This window comes from Neurospora tetraspora (assembly GCF_033439725.1).
Source record: "Neurospora tetraspora strain CBS 560.94 chromosome Unknown B0H65scaffold_3, whole genome shotgun sequence".
Lineage (NCBI taxonomy): Eukaryota > Fungi > Ascomycota > Sordariomycetes > Sordariales > Sordariaceae > Neurospora > Neurospora tetraspora.
In genome coordinates this window covers 4395584-4409314 of record NW_026944385.1, presented here as the reverse complement: position 1 = coordinate 4409314, position 13731 = coordinate 4395584, and the positions used below count along the sequence as shown (strand labels likewise).

Below are 13731 nucleotides of genomic sequence, written 5' to 3'. Positions count from 1 at the left end.
TTGTTGTGGTGGTGGGAGCTTCAGTCTCACTGTTTTGAAAGGAGCACTCGTCGAAAGTTGACTTGTTGTTGTGCAGAGACAAGATGGCAAAAGAAAAAGGTCGCATAGTGTCAATAGGCGAGTGCTTCAAGCTCTTCGCTGGAAAGGACGACAGGGGACCCTGACCCTGAGACGAAATGGCCAAAGTGGGGTCGATATTTTCGGGGGCAGGCCAAAGTGGAATCCCCAATCGCTCGCATCGCAGACTGGAGGAGCCTCACCACCAACGGAAAACAGTTCTACGCCGTTGTAGACTGTAGCTCTACTGCCTCTTCTAGACCTGTTAACAGGTACCACCACACCACCTCCATAACCTACAACCGGCCTACCTACATTCTTAGGTCAGGTTCCTCCTTCAACACCTCTACGACCTCGGGCCAACAAAAGAAGAGGAGTGACATTCATAACTCCGGTCCATTGTGTCGACCATCACCAAACGAAGAAACCCTCGACGACGAACCACCCTCTCGAGTCCTCGTTGCTCGACCATGTCCCGTTAAGCCTCGACCCCCACATTAGAGACTTCAACAAACAATATCTACCCGACATCATGTCCGAAGACGCCGCCTCCTCCGCCGCGAGCACCCCCAGCAATGCGCCCGCCGACTTCGATCTCGTAGCCGCAAAGGCTGCCCTGACCTCCTCGTCCACCACGGCGCGGATTTCCCAGTTGCGCTCTATCGAGGAGAAGCTGTCCCAAAAATGTGAGAGGCCAAACATCTACAAATACACCTTCGGCAGCTAGATACTTCAAGCTACCTTGGCTATACCAGATTCAAGATCAACAGGCTAACTCTCTGCTCTTACGCTCTCTCCCACCAGCCCTCGACCGACCAACAACTCTCAGCGTCCTCAAGGTTCTCTTCTGGACCCATGACTTCTACCACGATCGCCCTTCTCGTACCGCCGTTCAAAAGTGCTTGGTAGCGCTCGCCCAGAACGGAGAGCCCGAAGTTCTCACACCTCTGGTCGCCGCCATCGGTCAGGAAATCAAGAAGGGTGCCATTGCGCCTGGCAGCGCCTTTACCTTGGTCGAATGGTCCAGCTTGCTGGTTCAGAACTTTGCCGGTACTCCTCTATGGGACAAGTTTGGAAAGGACCTCACCCTTTCCCTTGCTGAGGCTTTGGAAAAGTGCTGCCAGTCTTCTTCGAGGGGAACCATCAGCAAGTCCGCCCTCGTCATCACTCGCCGTGCCTTGAGGAAACTGGTAGCCGGAGATGATAGGGAAAAGGCCATTGAGGAGGCTGTCAAGGTTCTTGCTGCCAAGGGAACTCAGTCCACGGCCAAGTATGCCGTCCTACTCGGTGTCATTGCTGGCGTCTGCTCCAGGAAACCGGAAGCCGTCCCCATCATCGAGAAGCTCAAGAGCCAGTACTTTACCTTCTATACCCGCGAAATTGTTGGTTCCAGGACACAGGTCCCTACAGACCAGGCTACTGCCTTGTCCGATTTCTTCTCGAGCTTTGTCACTCTGGAGGATCTCGACAAGGAGGTCTTCCCGTCGTTGGAGAAGGGTCTGCTCAGAGCTCCCGAAGTGGTGCTGAACGACCTCATCACTCCTCTTGTTGGTGCCCTGCCACAAGACTTCGATCTTTCCGCTGCTCTGAACGGACGCTTTGTCAAGCCTCTGCTCAACAACATCAAGTCTTCCAATGCCGTCATCCGCAGCGGCGCTGTCACCGTCTTCAAGGGCCTCGCTGCCCGTAGCAAGGACTCTACCCTTCTTGAAAAGGTGGCTGATGAGGTTCTCAACCCACTAAAGACTGGAAAGCTTGCTTCTGCTGACCACAGAGTGCTTCATTCCGAGATGCTTGTCGCCTTGGTTGTGTCTACGGGTATTGCCAACAAGATTGCCAACGGCCTCCCTCTGGTAACAGGAAAGGAAGGTAACGAGGCAGCCTTGAGCGCCGAGACCGTTGCTCTCAACGCCAGTGCAGTCTATCTGTTGAATGCCGATGCCGAGGTACCAAAGCCTCTTGCTGATGCCTACGTCAAGGGGCTAGGCGAAAAGAAGCTGCCTGTCAGACGCACTTGGATCCTTCGAGCTGGTGATATTCTCTACGCTTTCAACAAGGAGAGCCAAGAGACTCTGCCAGCCAACTTCATCAAGTTCGCCGAGGCACTTGTCGCTCCCCTTGGAACTACTTTTGCCGAGGTTGTCGCGAACCCTGCTACCGCTGCTCAGAACGGCATCGTTACCGGTGCCCTTGTTCTCTGCGCTGTCGAGTCCTTGATTCGGAGGGCGGAGAGCTCCACCTTCGAGGCCGTCTACAAGAAGGCCAATATCCAAAAGAACAGCTTGGCGATTACCCCTAAGCCGTCCTACCTGTTCAACCCCAGGATATACGGCAAGTTTGCCGACGAGGATCTTAAGTGGCTGACCCGCGCCTTGACTGCCGTTGCGCCTTTCCTCGGCGGCATCGGTCTCCCGGAGAGGGTGGCCTGGGCCCAGGCTTTCATCTACGTGATCAGCTCGGCTACCACTGGCCCCGAGGTCCGCCGCGACGCCATTGACACTCTTTCAACTCTCTATGCTCAGTCCTCCGCCAAGGCCGAGGGGCCATCATCTCTCCTCACCGAAACCATTGTCGAGGGTCTTTGGCACTGGATTGAGGCGACCGAGGCAGCCGACAAGGAAAGTGCGGCGGCTTTGGCCAAGTCAGGAACCTCCAACCTCCACTTTGTCCTCAAAGCCATCTGCTTGAAGCCAGAGGAGTACCAAAAGCGCGCAGGTGCGGAGCCTGACAAGACCAAGCTCGAATCCCAAATGTGCTCTCTGCTTGTTCTTGCCAAGTCGCAACTCATTCCCAGGGCGAGCTGGATCGATCTCTGCTTGAAGGTGGAGACCGACCCCGGTGAGCTTGCCAGGAAGTATGAGCAGCGTTTGCTCGATGAGATCGTCAACAGGACACTCTATGAGCAAAAGTCCGAGACGGTGCGGCTGGCGGCATACAGTGCTGCTGCCGAGCTTGTCTTCGTTGCCCCTGAGACCATGACTCCTCGCATTGTTGACCTCATCCAACAAAACCTGAACGTCTCGGAGGTCCAGTCCGTTGGTCCTCTTGAGGCGGCCATCTTCCGTACCCCTGAAGGAACCGCCTTCGTCGATGTTCTCGCAAAGAAGCAGAACGTCGTCCCCAACAAGAACGACCCCAACTACCATACCCTTAAGTGGGAGGAGGAGCTTCGTGAGCAGATTGCTCAGAAGAAGGGAGTGCAAAAGAAGCTTACTGCGGAAGAGAACGCCAAGGTCAATGCTCAGCTCAAGAAGGAAGCGGAGATCCGGGAGAGCGTCAGGCACGTCGCTGCCAACCTTCTGCGTGGCTTTGGCATTGTCAAGGCTCTCGCTACTGGTCCTCCCACTGATGCCAGCCGCTGGATGGGTCCCGCGGTCAAGGCTACCCTTAGTGTCATCAATGCTGGCGCAACTTTGATCACTGGTGAGGCCGGTCCTCTGGCTTTCATCTCCTGCTCAGAATGCGTCACGTCTCGCGTTGGCCCTATTCGCCCTTTCATTGGTGTCGCTACCCTCAGGGCACACAATGTGTCCGCGCTCCCTGAGAACCTTACCGAGGAACCCTTTGAGGATCTTATCACTCGTGCTCTCTATCGTCTCAGGTTCGCCGGTGAGCAGCGTCCGTTCGATGTTATCTCCCTCATCTACATACTACCGCTCATCCTTCTCGTCCTCGAGAAGGGCGGCTTTGGTTCTAGTGCCGATGACAAGGATGCCACGCTCGTCCTTGCCATTGAGTTCCTTTCATTCCACACCGATGTCTATGCGGATGAGGCTACTCCTCGCGCTGAGATTCTTTCCACTCTGATCACCTCGATGCAAAACTACAACCAGCACTACAAGATCATCAAGGACTGCTTCTCCGACATGGTCCGCTGCATCGCCCCCAACATTTCTGCCGAGGAGATCGCCGTCCTTTCCCGCGGTGCCATTGTGCCCCAGGTCGCCGTTCGCACCGCGGCTCTGCAGGCCATCAGCTCCGATGTTGATATGAGCGAGCTCTCCACCTCGGAAGAGATCTGGCTTGCTTGCCACGACGATGTCCCGGAGAACGCAGACCTTGGCCGTGATATCTGGGAGGAGAGCGAATTCCAGATCACCGAGGAACTTGCGTTCAAGATGCTGCCCTACTTGGAGAGCAAGGACGGCCAGCTTCGTCGTGCCGCTGCCAAGGGTCTTGCCGAAGCTCTCGAGCAGAACCCTTCGGCCGTCAACCCCGTCATTGAGAAGCTGAGGGAGTCGTACGCCGAGCTCGCCAAGCCTCGCCTTCCCGAGCTTGATGAGTTTGGCATGCCCAAGAAGAAGGACCTCTCCGACCCCTGGGAAGCGAGACAAGGTCTTGCCCTTGCTTTCCAGGGCATTGCGCCACTGCTCCAGAAGAACCAGCTCGAGCCCTTCTTTGCGTTCCTCATTGACAACGGTCCCCTGGGCGACCAGAATGGCAACGTCAGGGCCCAGATGTTGGATGCTGCCAACACCGCCATTGAGATTCACGGAAAGTCCATCCTCGATAAGCTCATGAAGACCTTTGAGAAGACCCTTGAGGCTCCCGATAAGGGCACTGCTTTCGCCGATCGTGTCAACGAGGCTGTCATCATCATGTATGGTGCTTTGGCCCGCCATCTCAAGCACGGCGATGCCAAGATCCCTGTGGTCATCGACAGGCTGATTGCCACCCTGAGCACTCCCTCTGAGACTGTCCAGTATGCCATCGCCGAGTGTCTCCCTCCTCTTGTCCGCACCTGTGGAGACAAGTCCAGCAAGTACATTGAGCAGGTCATTGAGACTTTGATGGCTTCCAAGGATTACGCTGTCCAGCGTGGTGCCGCGTACGGTCTTGCTGGTCTTATTCTCGGCCGTGGTGTTAACTCGCTCAAGGAGCACCGTATCTTGATCACGCTCAGAAGTGCCCTCGAGAACAAGAAGGAAGTCAACCAGCGCGAGTCTGCCATGATTGCTTTGGAGCTTCTGTCCACCATTCTGGGCAGGCTGTTCGAGCCCTACGTCATCCAGATCGTGCCGCAACTGCTTGCTGGCTTCGGTGATAGCAACCCGAATGTCCGTGAAGCTGCGTTGGCTGCTGCCAAGTCTTGCTTCGCCAAGCTCAGCTCCTTCGGTGTCAAGAAGATTCTGCCTACACTTCTCGATGGTCTTGACGAGGACCAGTGGAGATCCAAGAAGGGTGCTTGCGACCTGCTCGGTGCCATGGCCTACCTTGATCCCCAGCAGCTGGCTCAGAGTCTGCCAGAGATTATTCCTCCCCTTACCGCTGTCCTGAACGACAGTCACAAGGAGGTCAGACTTGCCGCCAACAAGAGTTTGAAGAGGTTCGGTGAGGTTATCGAGAACCCCGAAATCCACAGCCTTGTCGACATCCTTCTCAAGGCTCTCAGTGACCCTACCAAGTATACCGACGAAGCTTTGGACTCCCTCATCAAGGTTCAGTTCGTCCATTACCTCGATGCCCCCTCGCTGGCTCTTGTCAGCCGTATTCTGCAGCGCGGTCTCGGCGATCGTTCCAACACCAAGCGCAAGGCCGCGCAGGTTATTGGCAGTCTTGCTCATCTCACAGAGCGCAAGGATCTCGTTGCCCACTTGCCTGTTCTCGTTGCCGGTCTCAAGATCGCCATCGTCGACCCCGTGCCGACTACTCGCGCTACTGCCTCCAGAGCCCTCGGGTCTTTGGTCGAGAAGTTGGGCGAAGATGCTCTGCCGGACCTCATCCCAGGTCTTATGCAGACCCTCAAGTCCGACACTGGTGCTGGAGACAGACTTGGTTCCGCCCAGGCCCTTTCCGAGGTCCTGGCTGGTCTGGGTACTTCCAGACTCGAGGAGACTCTGCCTACCATCTTGCAGAACGTCGAGTCCTCTAAGCCTGCCGTTCGCGAGGGTTTCATGTCGCTCTTCATCTTCTTGCCCGTCTGCTTCGGAAACAGCTTCGCCAACTACTTGGCCAAGATCATTCCTCCTATTTTGTCTGGTCTTGCTGATGATGTCGAGACTATCAGAGAGACTGCTCTCCGTGCTGGTCGCCTTCTGGTCAAGAACTTTGCCGTCAGAGCCGTCGATCTGTTGCTGCCCGAGCTCGAGCGTGGTCTTGCTGACGACAGCTACCGCATCCGTCTCAGCTCCGTCGAACTTGTTGGTGATCTGTTGTTCAACCTTACCGGTGTCAAGGTCAGTGATGGCGAAGATGAGGAAGAGGATATCGAGACTGTCAAGGAGGCCGGCGCTTCTCTCCGTGAAATTCTCGGAGAGGAGAAGCGCAACAAGGTCCTGTCCTCGCTCTACATCTGCCGTTGTGATACCTCCGGTGCCGTCCGCTCCGCTGCTGTCAGCGTGTGGAAGGCTCTTGTTCACAGTCCTCGCATTCTCAAGGAGCTTGTGCCTACTCTCACTCAGCTCATCATCCGCCGTCTCGGCAGCTCCAACATGGAGCACAAGATTATTGCCAGCAATGCTTTGGGCGAGTTGATAAGGAAGGCTGGCGATGGCGTTCTGGCCACGCTCTTGCCCACTCTCGAGGAGGGTCTCCAGACCTCCAGCGATGTCGATGCCAGACAGGGTATCTGCCTTGCCCTCAAGGAGCTCATCGCTTCTGCCTCTCCCGAGGCCCTCGAGGATCACGAGAAGACGCTCATCTCGGTCGTGCGTACCGCGCTTACCGACCGCGACGAAGACGTCAGAGAAGCCGCCGCCGAGGCCTTCGATTCCTTGCAGCAGATTCTCGGCAAGCGTGCTGTTGAAGAGGTTATGCCCTTCCTTCTCACCCTTCTCGCCAACGAGGAGGAGGCTGAGAACGCTCTTGCGGCTTTGCTCACCTTGCTCACCGAGACTACTCGCTCCAACATGATTCTGCCCAACCTCATCCCCAGTCTCATCAAGCCTCCTATTTCTTCCTTCAACGCCAAGGCTCTGGCTTCGTTGTCCAAGGTTGCCGGCGCGGCTATGAACCGTCGCCTGCCCAGCATCATCAACTCGCTTATGGATAACATTATCAACAGCACTGACGATACGCTCCGTGAGGAGCTTGATGACTCGTTCGACACTGTCATCTTGTCCATTGACGAGTATGACGGTCTCAACATGGTTATGCAGACCTTGCTGCAGCTTCTCAAGCACGACGATCACCGCAGAAGAGCGTCCACCGCCTTCCACCTGGCCAAGTTCTTTGCTTCGGCCGATGTGGACTACTCGCGCTACAACCAGGATATCATCCGCTCTCTCCTGCTCTCGTTCGATGACAGAGACATGGACGTGGTCAAGTCTGCCTGGAGCGCGCTTAGCGAGTTCACCAAGAAGCTCAAGAAGGAGGACATGGAGAACCTGGTCATCTCTACTCGCCAGACCCTTCTCCAGGTCGGCATTGCCGGCGTCAACCTGCGCGGCTTCGAGCTGCCCAAGGGTATCAACGCCATTCTCCCGATTTTCCTGCAGGGTCTTATGAACGGCTCTGCAGATCAGAGAGTGGCTTCGGCCCTTGCCATCTCGGACATTGTCGACAGGACCAGCGAGGCCTCGCTCAAGCCCTTCGTCACGCAAATCACCGGTCCGCTCATTCGTGTCGTTTCCGAGCGTTCTACCGAGGTCAAGTCCGCCATTCTGCTTACCCTCAACAACCTGCTCGAGAAGATGCCTACGGCGCTCAAGCCCTTCCTGCCCCAGCTGCAGCGTACCTTCGCCAAGTCGCTCGCCGACACTTCCAGCGACGTGCTCCGCAGCCGTGCCGCCAAGGCCCTGGGTACCCTCATCAAGTTCACTCCCCGCGTGGATCCTTTGATCGCCGAGCTGGTGACGGGCTCCAAGACCTCGGACGCCGGCGTCAAGACGGCCATGCTCAAGGCCCTGTACGAGGTCATCAGCAAGGCCGGCGCCAACATGGGCGAGAGCTCTCGCACCGCCGTCCTCGGTCTTATCGATACCGAGGCGGACGAGCGCGACGATACCATGACCATCACCTACGCCAAGCTGTTTGGTGCCCTTGTCAAGAACGTCTCGGACGAGGTGGCTGCCCAGCTCCTCAAGAACAGGGTCCTGACCAGGGACTTTAGCAACTCGAGCGTTCTCGCTTTGAATGCCGTCCTGCTGGAGAGCCCCGAGGCCCTCTTGGAGTCTTCGTTGGTGGATGACTTGCCTGAGCTTTTGTGCCAGGGCATGGCGAGCAAGAACGTGAGTCTTTTTCCTTTTTCCTTTCCCTCCCCTCGTTTCTTCCTTTGCCTCACCCCTCTTCCTCTCTTCTCCCCCTTTCCCAATCACTTAGCTAACTTCCTTCTGCCAGACCTTCATAACCGAAAACTTCATCCTCGCCACCGGCAAATTTCTCCTCTCCCCCGCGCCCAAATCCTTCGAAGCAACCAAACCCCTCTTCACCACCATCTCCACCCTGATCCCGCCCGGCCAACCGACCGACTCGCGTCGTCTCGCCCTCGTCCTCGTGCGCACCCTGTCCCGCACCAACCCGGACCTGGTCCGCCCCCATTTGGGTCTGCTCGCCCCGCCCGTCTTCGCCTCGGTCCGCGACATGGTGATTCCCGTCAAGTTGGCCGCCGAAGCGGCGTTTGTCCAGCTCTTTGCCGTGGCGGATGAGGAGAACAAGGTGTTTGATAAGTATTTGGAAGCTAGTCAAGAGATGCCGGCAAATGTGAAGAGGAGTATGCAAGATTACTTCAAGCGCGTGGCGCTTCGCTTGGGCGCGCAGGTGAGAGAGCGCAGAGAGGCGGAGGGTGGAGCTGGTGGATTAGGACTAAGTAATGATGAGGCGGACGATGAGAAGGAGTTGATGAGTGTCGGGAGGGTGGATGTCGCGGGGGGTGGGGAGATGTTTGATTAGTTATCTCTCTCTGAAGAGGAAGTATCTGGATCTGATGAAGGATATGAATCTGGTGAGGAACAAGATCTGGAGAAGAGGGGGAATAAGGAGGTGGATGGGAAGGAGATGGAGGTGGAGGTGGAGGTGGAGGTGGTAGAAGAAGAAAAGAGGAGGAAAGTGAAAAGGGCGAGAAGGTAAGGGAGGAGAGAGAAGGAGATAAAAGAAGAAGAGGGAAGGGAAAAAAGGAAGGCGAAAAGGAGTGGGTGTTAAAAAGTGTTTTAATATATTTGTTTAATAGATAGAGTTGCCAATAAGCGGTATGAAATGGAATGTCTCTAGCGTGTATTCGGTTAATGCTTGGTGTTTGGTTGGTTGGCTGATCTGTTCAGGAGGCGGTGGAGGATGCCCCTGAATGAGTGAAGCGAAATGGCGGAAGCCAACTAAACAGAGTCGATGATCGCCGAATAAAACCATACCTGTAGAGTACAGTAATAGGCACGCTACTTTTAACTTCTTAAGACATGCATGCGTCTTGGACATTTGATGACAGGGGATGTGTCTGTCGATTTAGCAATTGTTTGTTTTTTTCGGATGGTTGAAACGGAAACTTAATTCGCCCTCACAACAACAACCTTCAAGTATAGAAATACCATGATGTACATCAATAATCAGGCAGCTTGCTTCACGTTCTCCTACTAACCTCGGTATTACTTCTTTATTCATTTTGTCACCTTTTACTTTGGTGGTAGCTTCACGCTGTAAGTTTTTTCCCGCTGTCTTTTTATTTCTGCTGTTTACCTTACCTAACTTTGTTGCCATCCACGTTGATGACTGTTACGACACAACTTCTCTGTAGAGATACACTCAAGTCATTCACTCAAGCCTCTTAAGTTCCTGTTTCCGACTTGTTGGTCCCCGTAGATCCTGCCTACTTATCCTAAGGTACTTATCCTAGGTACTTGTGCATCTCCGCAGTATTCGATGACGAAACGAAACACACCTAGAGATAGGTATCTCCGATTGGGTGCCTGACACGGATTGATTGATTAACTAATTGAATAAATGGTTGAAGGCCATCCATGACCGAATTGAAGACAGTCTGGCTGTATGTATGTATCCAACATGAAGTCCGAAAATGAGTTCCATTGTGTATACCTAGGTAAACCAGGGGCATAGAAGGAAACACATTTTGATGTCAAGAGGCTGCTAGATGCCACTTACTTGTAGTCTACTTGCAGAGTCCTCTCATTAGGTAAGTGTTGTTGTCTACCTGCCTACCTGGATTGTTGGTTTCGAGTTGATCATCAAGACCTCAAGTGATGGGGAATGCAAATTGAGTTCACCTTGACTGGCTACTGGCAACTGGCAACGGGTGGTAGACCAGATCCGATGTGGTGTTGTCGTCTTTTTCGCTTTGACGCGGTGAGATAGATGCATGAAGAATCTCTACGGGTTTTATGTGAGATATATAGAGGAGAACATTCGACAATGAACCCTGATCGGTTCATGTTGTTGTTGTTGTTGTTGTTGTTGTTGTTGTTGTTGTTGGAGGAGGATTGAGCACGGAGGTGTTGATGGAGTTTCACGAGATCCGGCTTGGCAGCCAGGACAACATCGTACGTACTGGCAACACTTCATACTAAGGGCCACCCATCCTACCGCTTTGGTACCTAGTCATGATCTTTGGCGGGCAGCGGTGCTTTTCAGGTTTAGGTGACCTGTATCGTGAGAACCAGAGGCTTGATGCTGGGTTTTGAGGGTGTATCATACAGCCGTGGACTATACTTTGAGTGAGGGTGATCAAAGGGGGGGAGAGAGTGTGTAAAAGAAAACTTGGCATATCACCCTCAAGTAGGTAGGCTCTGTGTGGTTTGCCAGTATGGCCCCGTCATCTTCATGTCTTCTTTCGGTATTGATTCACGGGCAAGACCAGCTCACATGGCAGAAGCTCGTCTCCATAAAGCAGCACGAAGATAGGGCCAAACCTGCTACTTTGATGGCCAGTCGCGCCAGTGATATCGGTAGACCGTCGTATCAAACACAATCATAATGAATCATCATGATGTTAATGTAGTGCTGGTCCGTTCAGGAAGGAGATGGGCGAGAACAACAGATATGGTCAGACCATTCAGCCATTGCAAGTCAACAATGACCAAGTATAACGAACTCGATTGGTAGCGGTCCAGGCCATGATATCGCTTTGAGTTGGTACCGTGAACGCCGTGTAAGTGACAGACGGGAACGGGACATGATGCAGTCCGCTAACAGCAAGTGCAGAGAACGGCTGCGACATTTGCTAACGGCGTGCACGACACTACTGATCTTGCCACATGGTGGACCGACAAATTCCCGTCGCGAAAACCGGAAATTGGCTGACAGAGACACCGGCAAGACTGCAAGCGGAAGGCACGAGGCAATACCCTGGCGGAGTGAAGGCGCCGGGACTCGGGAGGATGGTGTTTGGTGTTTGATGAGTGAATGGCAATTACAGTTCCTCGAGTTCCCGCTGCTGCTGAGTCCGTGCACGTGACCCACCCCGTGACAGCCCTCACTAACCCTCGCCAATGGCAGGCTCGCTGGGTCCCCACCCGGCGAAACCCACAAACTGCTGGTGTGAGAAATTCTAAGATTCCGACCTTCCCCCTCAGCCCGTGGAAATTTCAATCCATCGTCAACCAGACCCGACCATCCACGCAGAAATCCGTCAAGATGTGAGTAGCATCGTCATGCCGTCCCGTTCGTTCGCGAAATGAGAGAAATGGCCGCGGGGACGAGCATTTTGGCGATTCTGAGGGAGGAATGAAGCCTTTCAAGCGTGAACACAAGGGTTGTCGTTTCGTCAGAATCGCCAAAACTGGTTGTCCCCGGCAGTGCAGTCCATGATGCTCATCACCGCCACCAATAATCCATCAATCACCACCACGCCGCGCCATCAAAACCGACAAAAGCGACACGATCACCACAATCGGACATTTCCCAAGATGCAGTTGGCTGACTTTTTTCCGCGCCTTTCAGGGTTAACCTGAGGACCCAGAAGCGGCTCGCGTCCTCCGTCTTGGGCGTCGGCCAGCGCAAGATCTGGCTCGACCCCAATGAGGTCTCCGAGATCAGCAACGCCAACTCTCGCCAGACGATCCGCAAGCTCGTTGCCGATGGCCTCATCATCAAGAAGCCCGTCACCATGCACTCGCGCTCCCGCGCGCGTGAGCTCAACCTTGCCCGCCGTATTGGCCGTCACCGCGGCTTCGGTAAGCGCAAGGGTACCGCCGATGCCCGTATGCCCGAGTACGTACAACCCGAACACAAAACCATCATTACGACCAAGACATTTGGCAAGAGGAGGATCATCATCATCGCACGGGACGAGTTATAGGAGGCTACGCTTGGGCCTGGTGGAGGACATGATTGAGAGTCAGAGAGGGGGTGGCAAATGTCTTTTGCGACAACTTTTCATGGGGAACGGTTTATGCTGACGGAGGGATTTCTACGATTACAGGCAGGTTCTGTGGATGCGCCGCCAACGGGTCCTCCGCCGTCTGCTCGTCAAGTACCGTGCTTCCGGCAAGATCGACAAGCACCTCTACCACGAGCTTTACCACCTCGCCAAGGGTAACACCTTCAAGCACAAGCGTGCCCTCGTTGAGCACGTACGTACACCCACAACCCGAGCGGAGGAACACACTTGGAGGACGGATATTGACCTTGTTACTACAGATTCACCGTGCCAAGGCCGAGAAGGCTCGCGAGAAGGCTATCAAGGAGGAGATGGACGCCAAGCGTGCCCGCACCAAGGCCGCTCGCGAGCGCAAGCTCGAGCGCCAGGCTGCCAAGCGCAACGCTCTCGCCGGCGAGGAGGAGGAGTCCAAGTAGATTACTGGGATGATGACGTGAATGGAAGAAGACGGACATATTGGCGGCCTTGCATTCGGAGTAATCGGTTGGGCTCTTTTTCTGGTCGCAATTCTCTCTACATCTCCAAAATCTACGCGTGGAATCCGCTTCTGGTCGTCCGGTTTCCCTAGTTGATGGTGCTATCACTTTGTGGGGTATTGTTGGTGATGCCACACTGGCGACAGCAAAGGATGATGTTGTGGGCGTTTTGCATGTCGTCTGGCATGGCGACAAGGGATGTCAGTCGAAGGACCAAGATGTAGGCGCGCTTCCGAGCAAAGATATCCAGGCTCTTGATGGCCGCACACTCATGGAAACAAACTGGCGTGTCGGGACAAGAGGCCGAAAGGGACGGGATGCAAGAAGACAATGCGATTACGTCGTTGTTGAGCACAAGCTGCTGTTTTCCAGAATGCTTCTTCCGCAGTGCGTGCTTGACTCTAGCTATGATACCAATTCACGCTTTCTTCATGGACCTTGATATGGACTTTTTTTGATTTAAAGAGCTTGCATGTGGTGATGTAATTTCGTGTCTGGGCAGGAACACCACAACGGTCGCCAACGGTTGAGGGAAATATCACTCCCTCGCCGTGGATGTCATCCAGGAACCAGGCACAGCACTGTCATGATGAAAGACATCGTCATCGAACTGTCGACGAAACGTGAGAGCACGATATCGCCCATCAGATGTGATCTACGAAGGCCATTGGGGACATGGCCAAGCATGGGTAGCGAAACCACCACAAAATCGCGCTCCGCAATTCGTGATCACGACCAGACAGTCATCGGTCAGTCCACCATCACGGAAACGCAGCCTTCGCGATCACGTCCAATCAACATATCATCACGTAACGGACTCGAACATCAAGCCCACAACAGCCATCTATGAACCAGACAGCCATTCATCCACCTCGCCCGCTGACCTCATCGACCTCAGAGACCTCGGAGACCTATCCTCCAAAAGCACCCTCAACA

The 13731-nt window shown here is 54.4% G+C and overlaps 2 protein-coding genes across 2 annotated transcripts; both read left to right on the top strand.

Annotated features, from left to right (window-relative positions):
* The first annotated feature begins 240 nt into the window (after positions 1-240).
* Positions 241-9054, top strand: B0H65DRAFT_492435 (armadillo-type protein). Its single transcript, XM_062827752.1, has 3 exons — positions 241-743; positions 862-8225; positions 8335-9054. The coding sequence occupies exons 1-3, from the start codon at positions 590-592 to the stop codon at positions 8884-8886; spliced, it is 8070 nt and encodes a 2689-aa protein (XP_062683515.1). The 5' UTR covers positions 241-589; the 3' UTR covers positions 8887-9054.
* Positions 9055-11881: 2827 nt separating this feature from the next.
* On the top strand, positions 11882-12735 carry B0H65DRAFT_423219 (60S ribosomal protein L19; the record flags this gene model as incomplete). The annotated part of the gene is made up of 3 exons (XM_062824442.1): positions 11882-12150; positions 12362-12512; positions 12580-12735. Coding segments are annotated over 3 exons (576 nt in total), but the record flags the coding sequence as incomplete, so codon positions are not given.
* Positions 12736-13731: the final 996 nt, after the last annotated feature.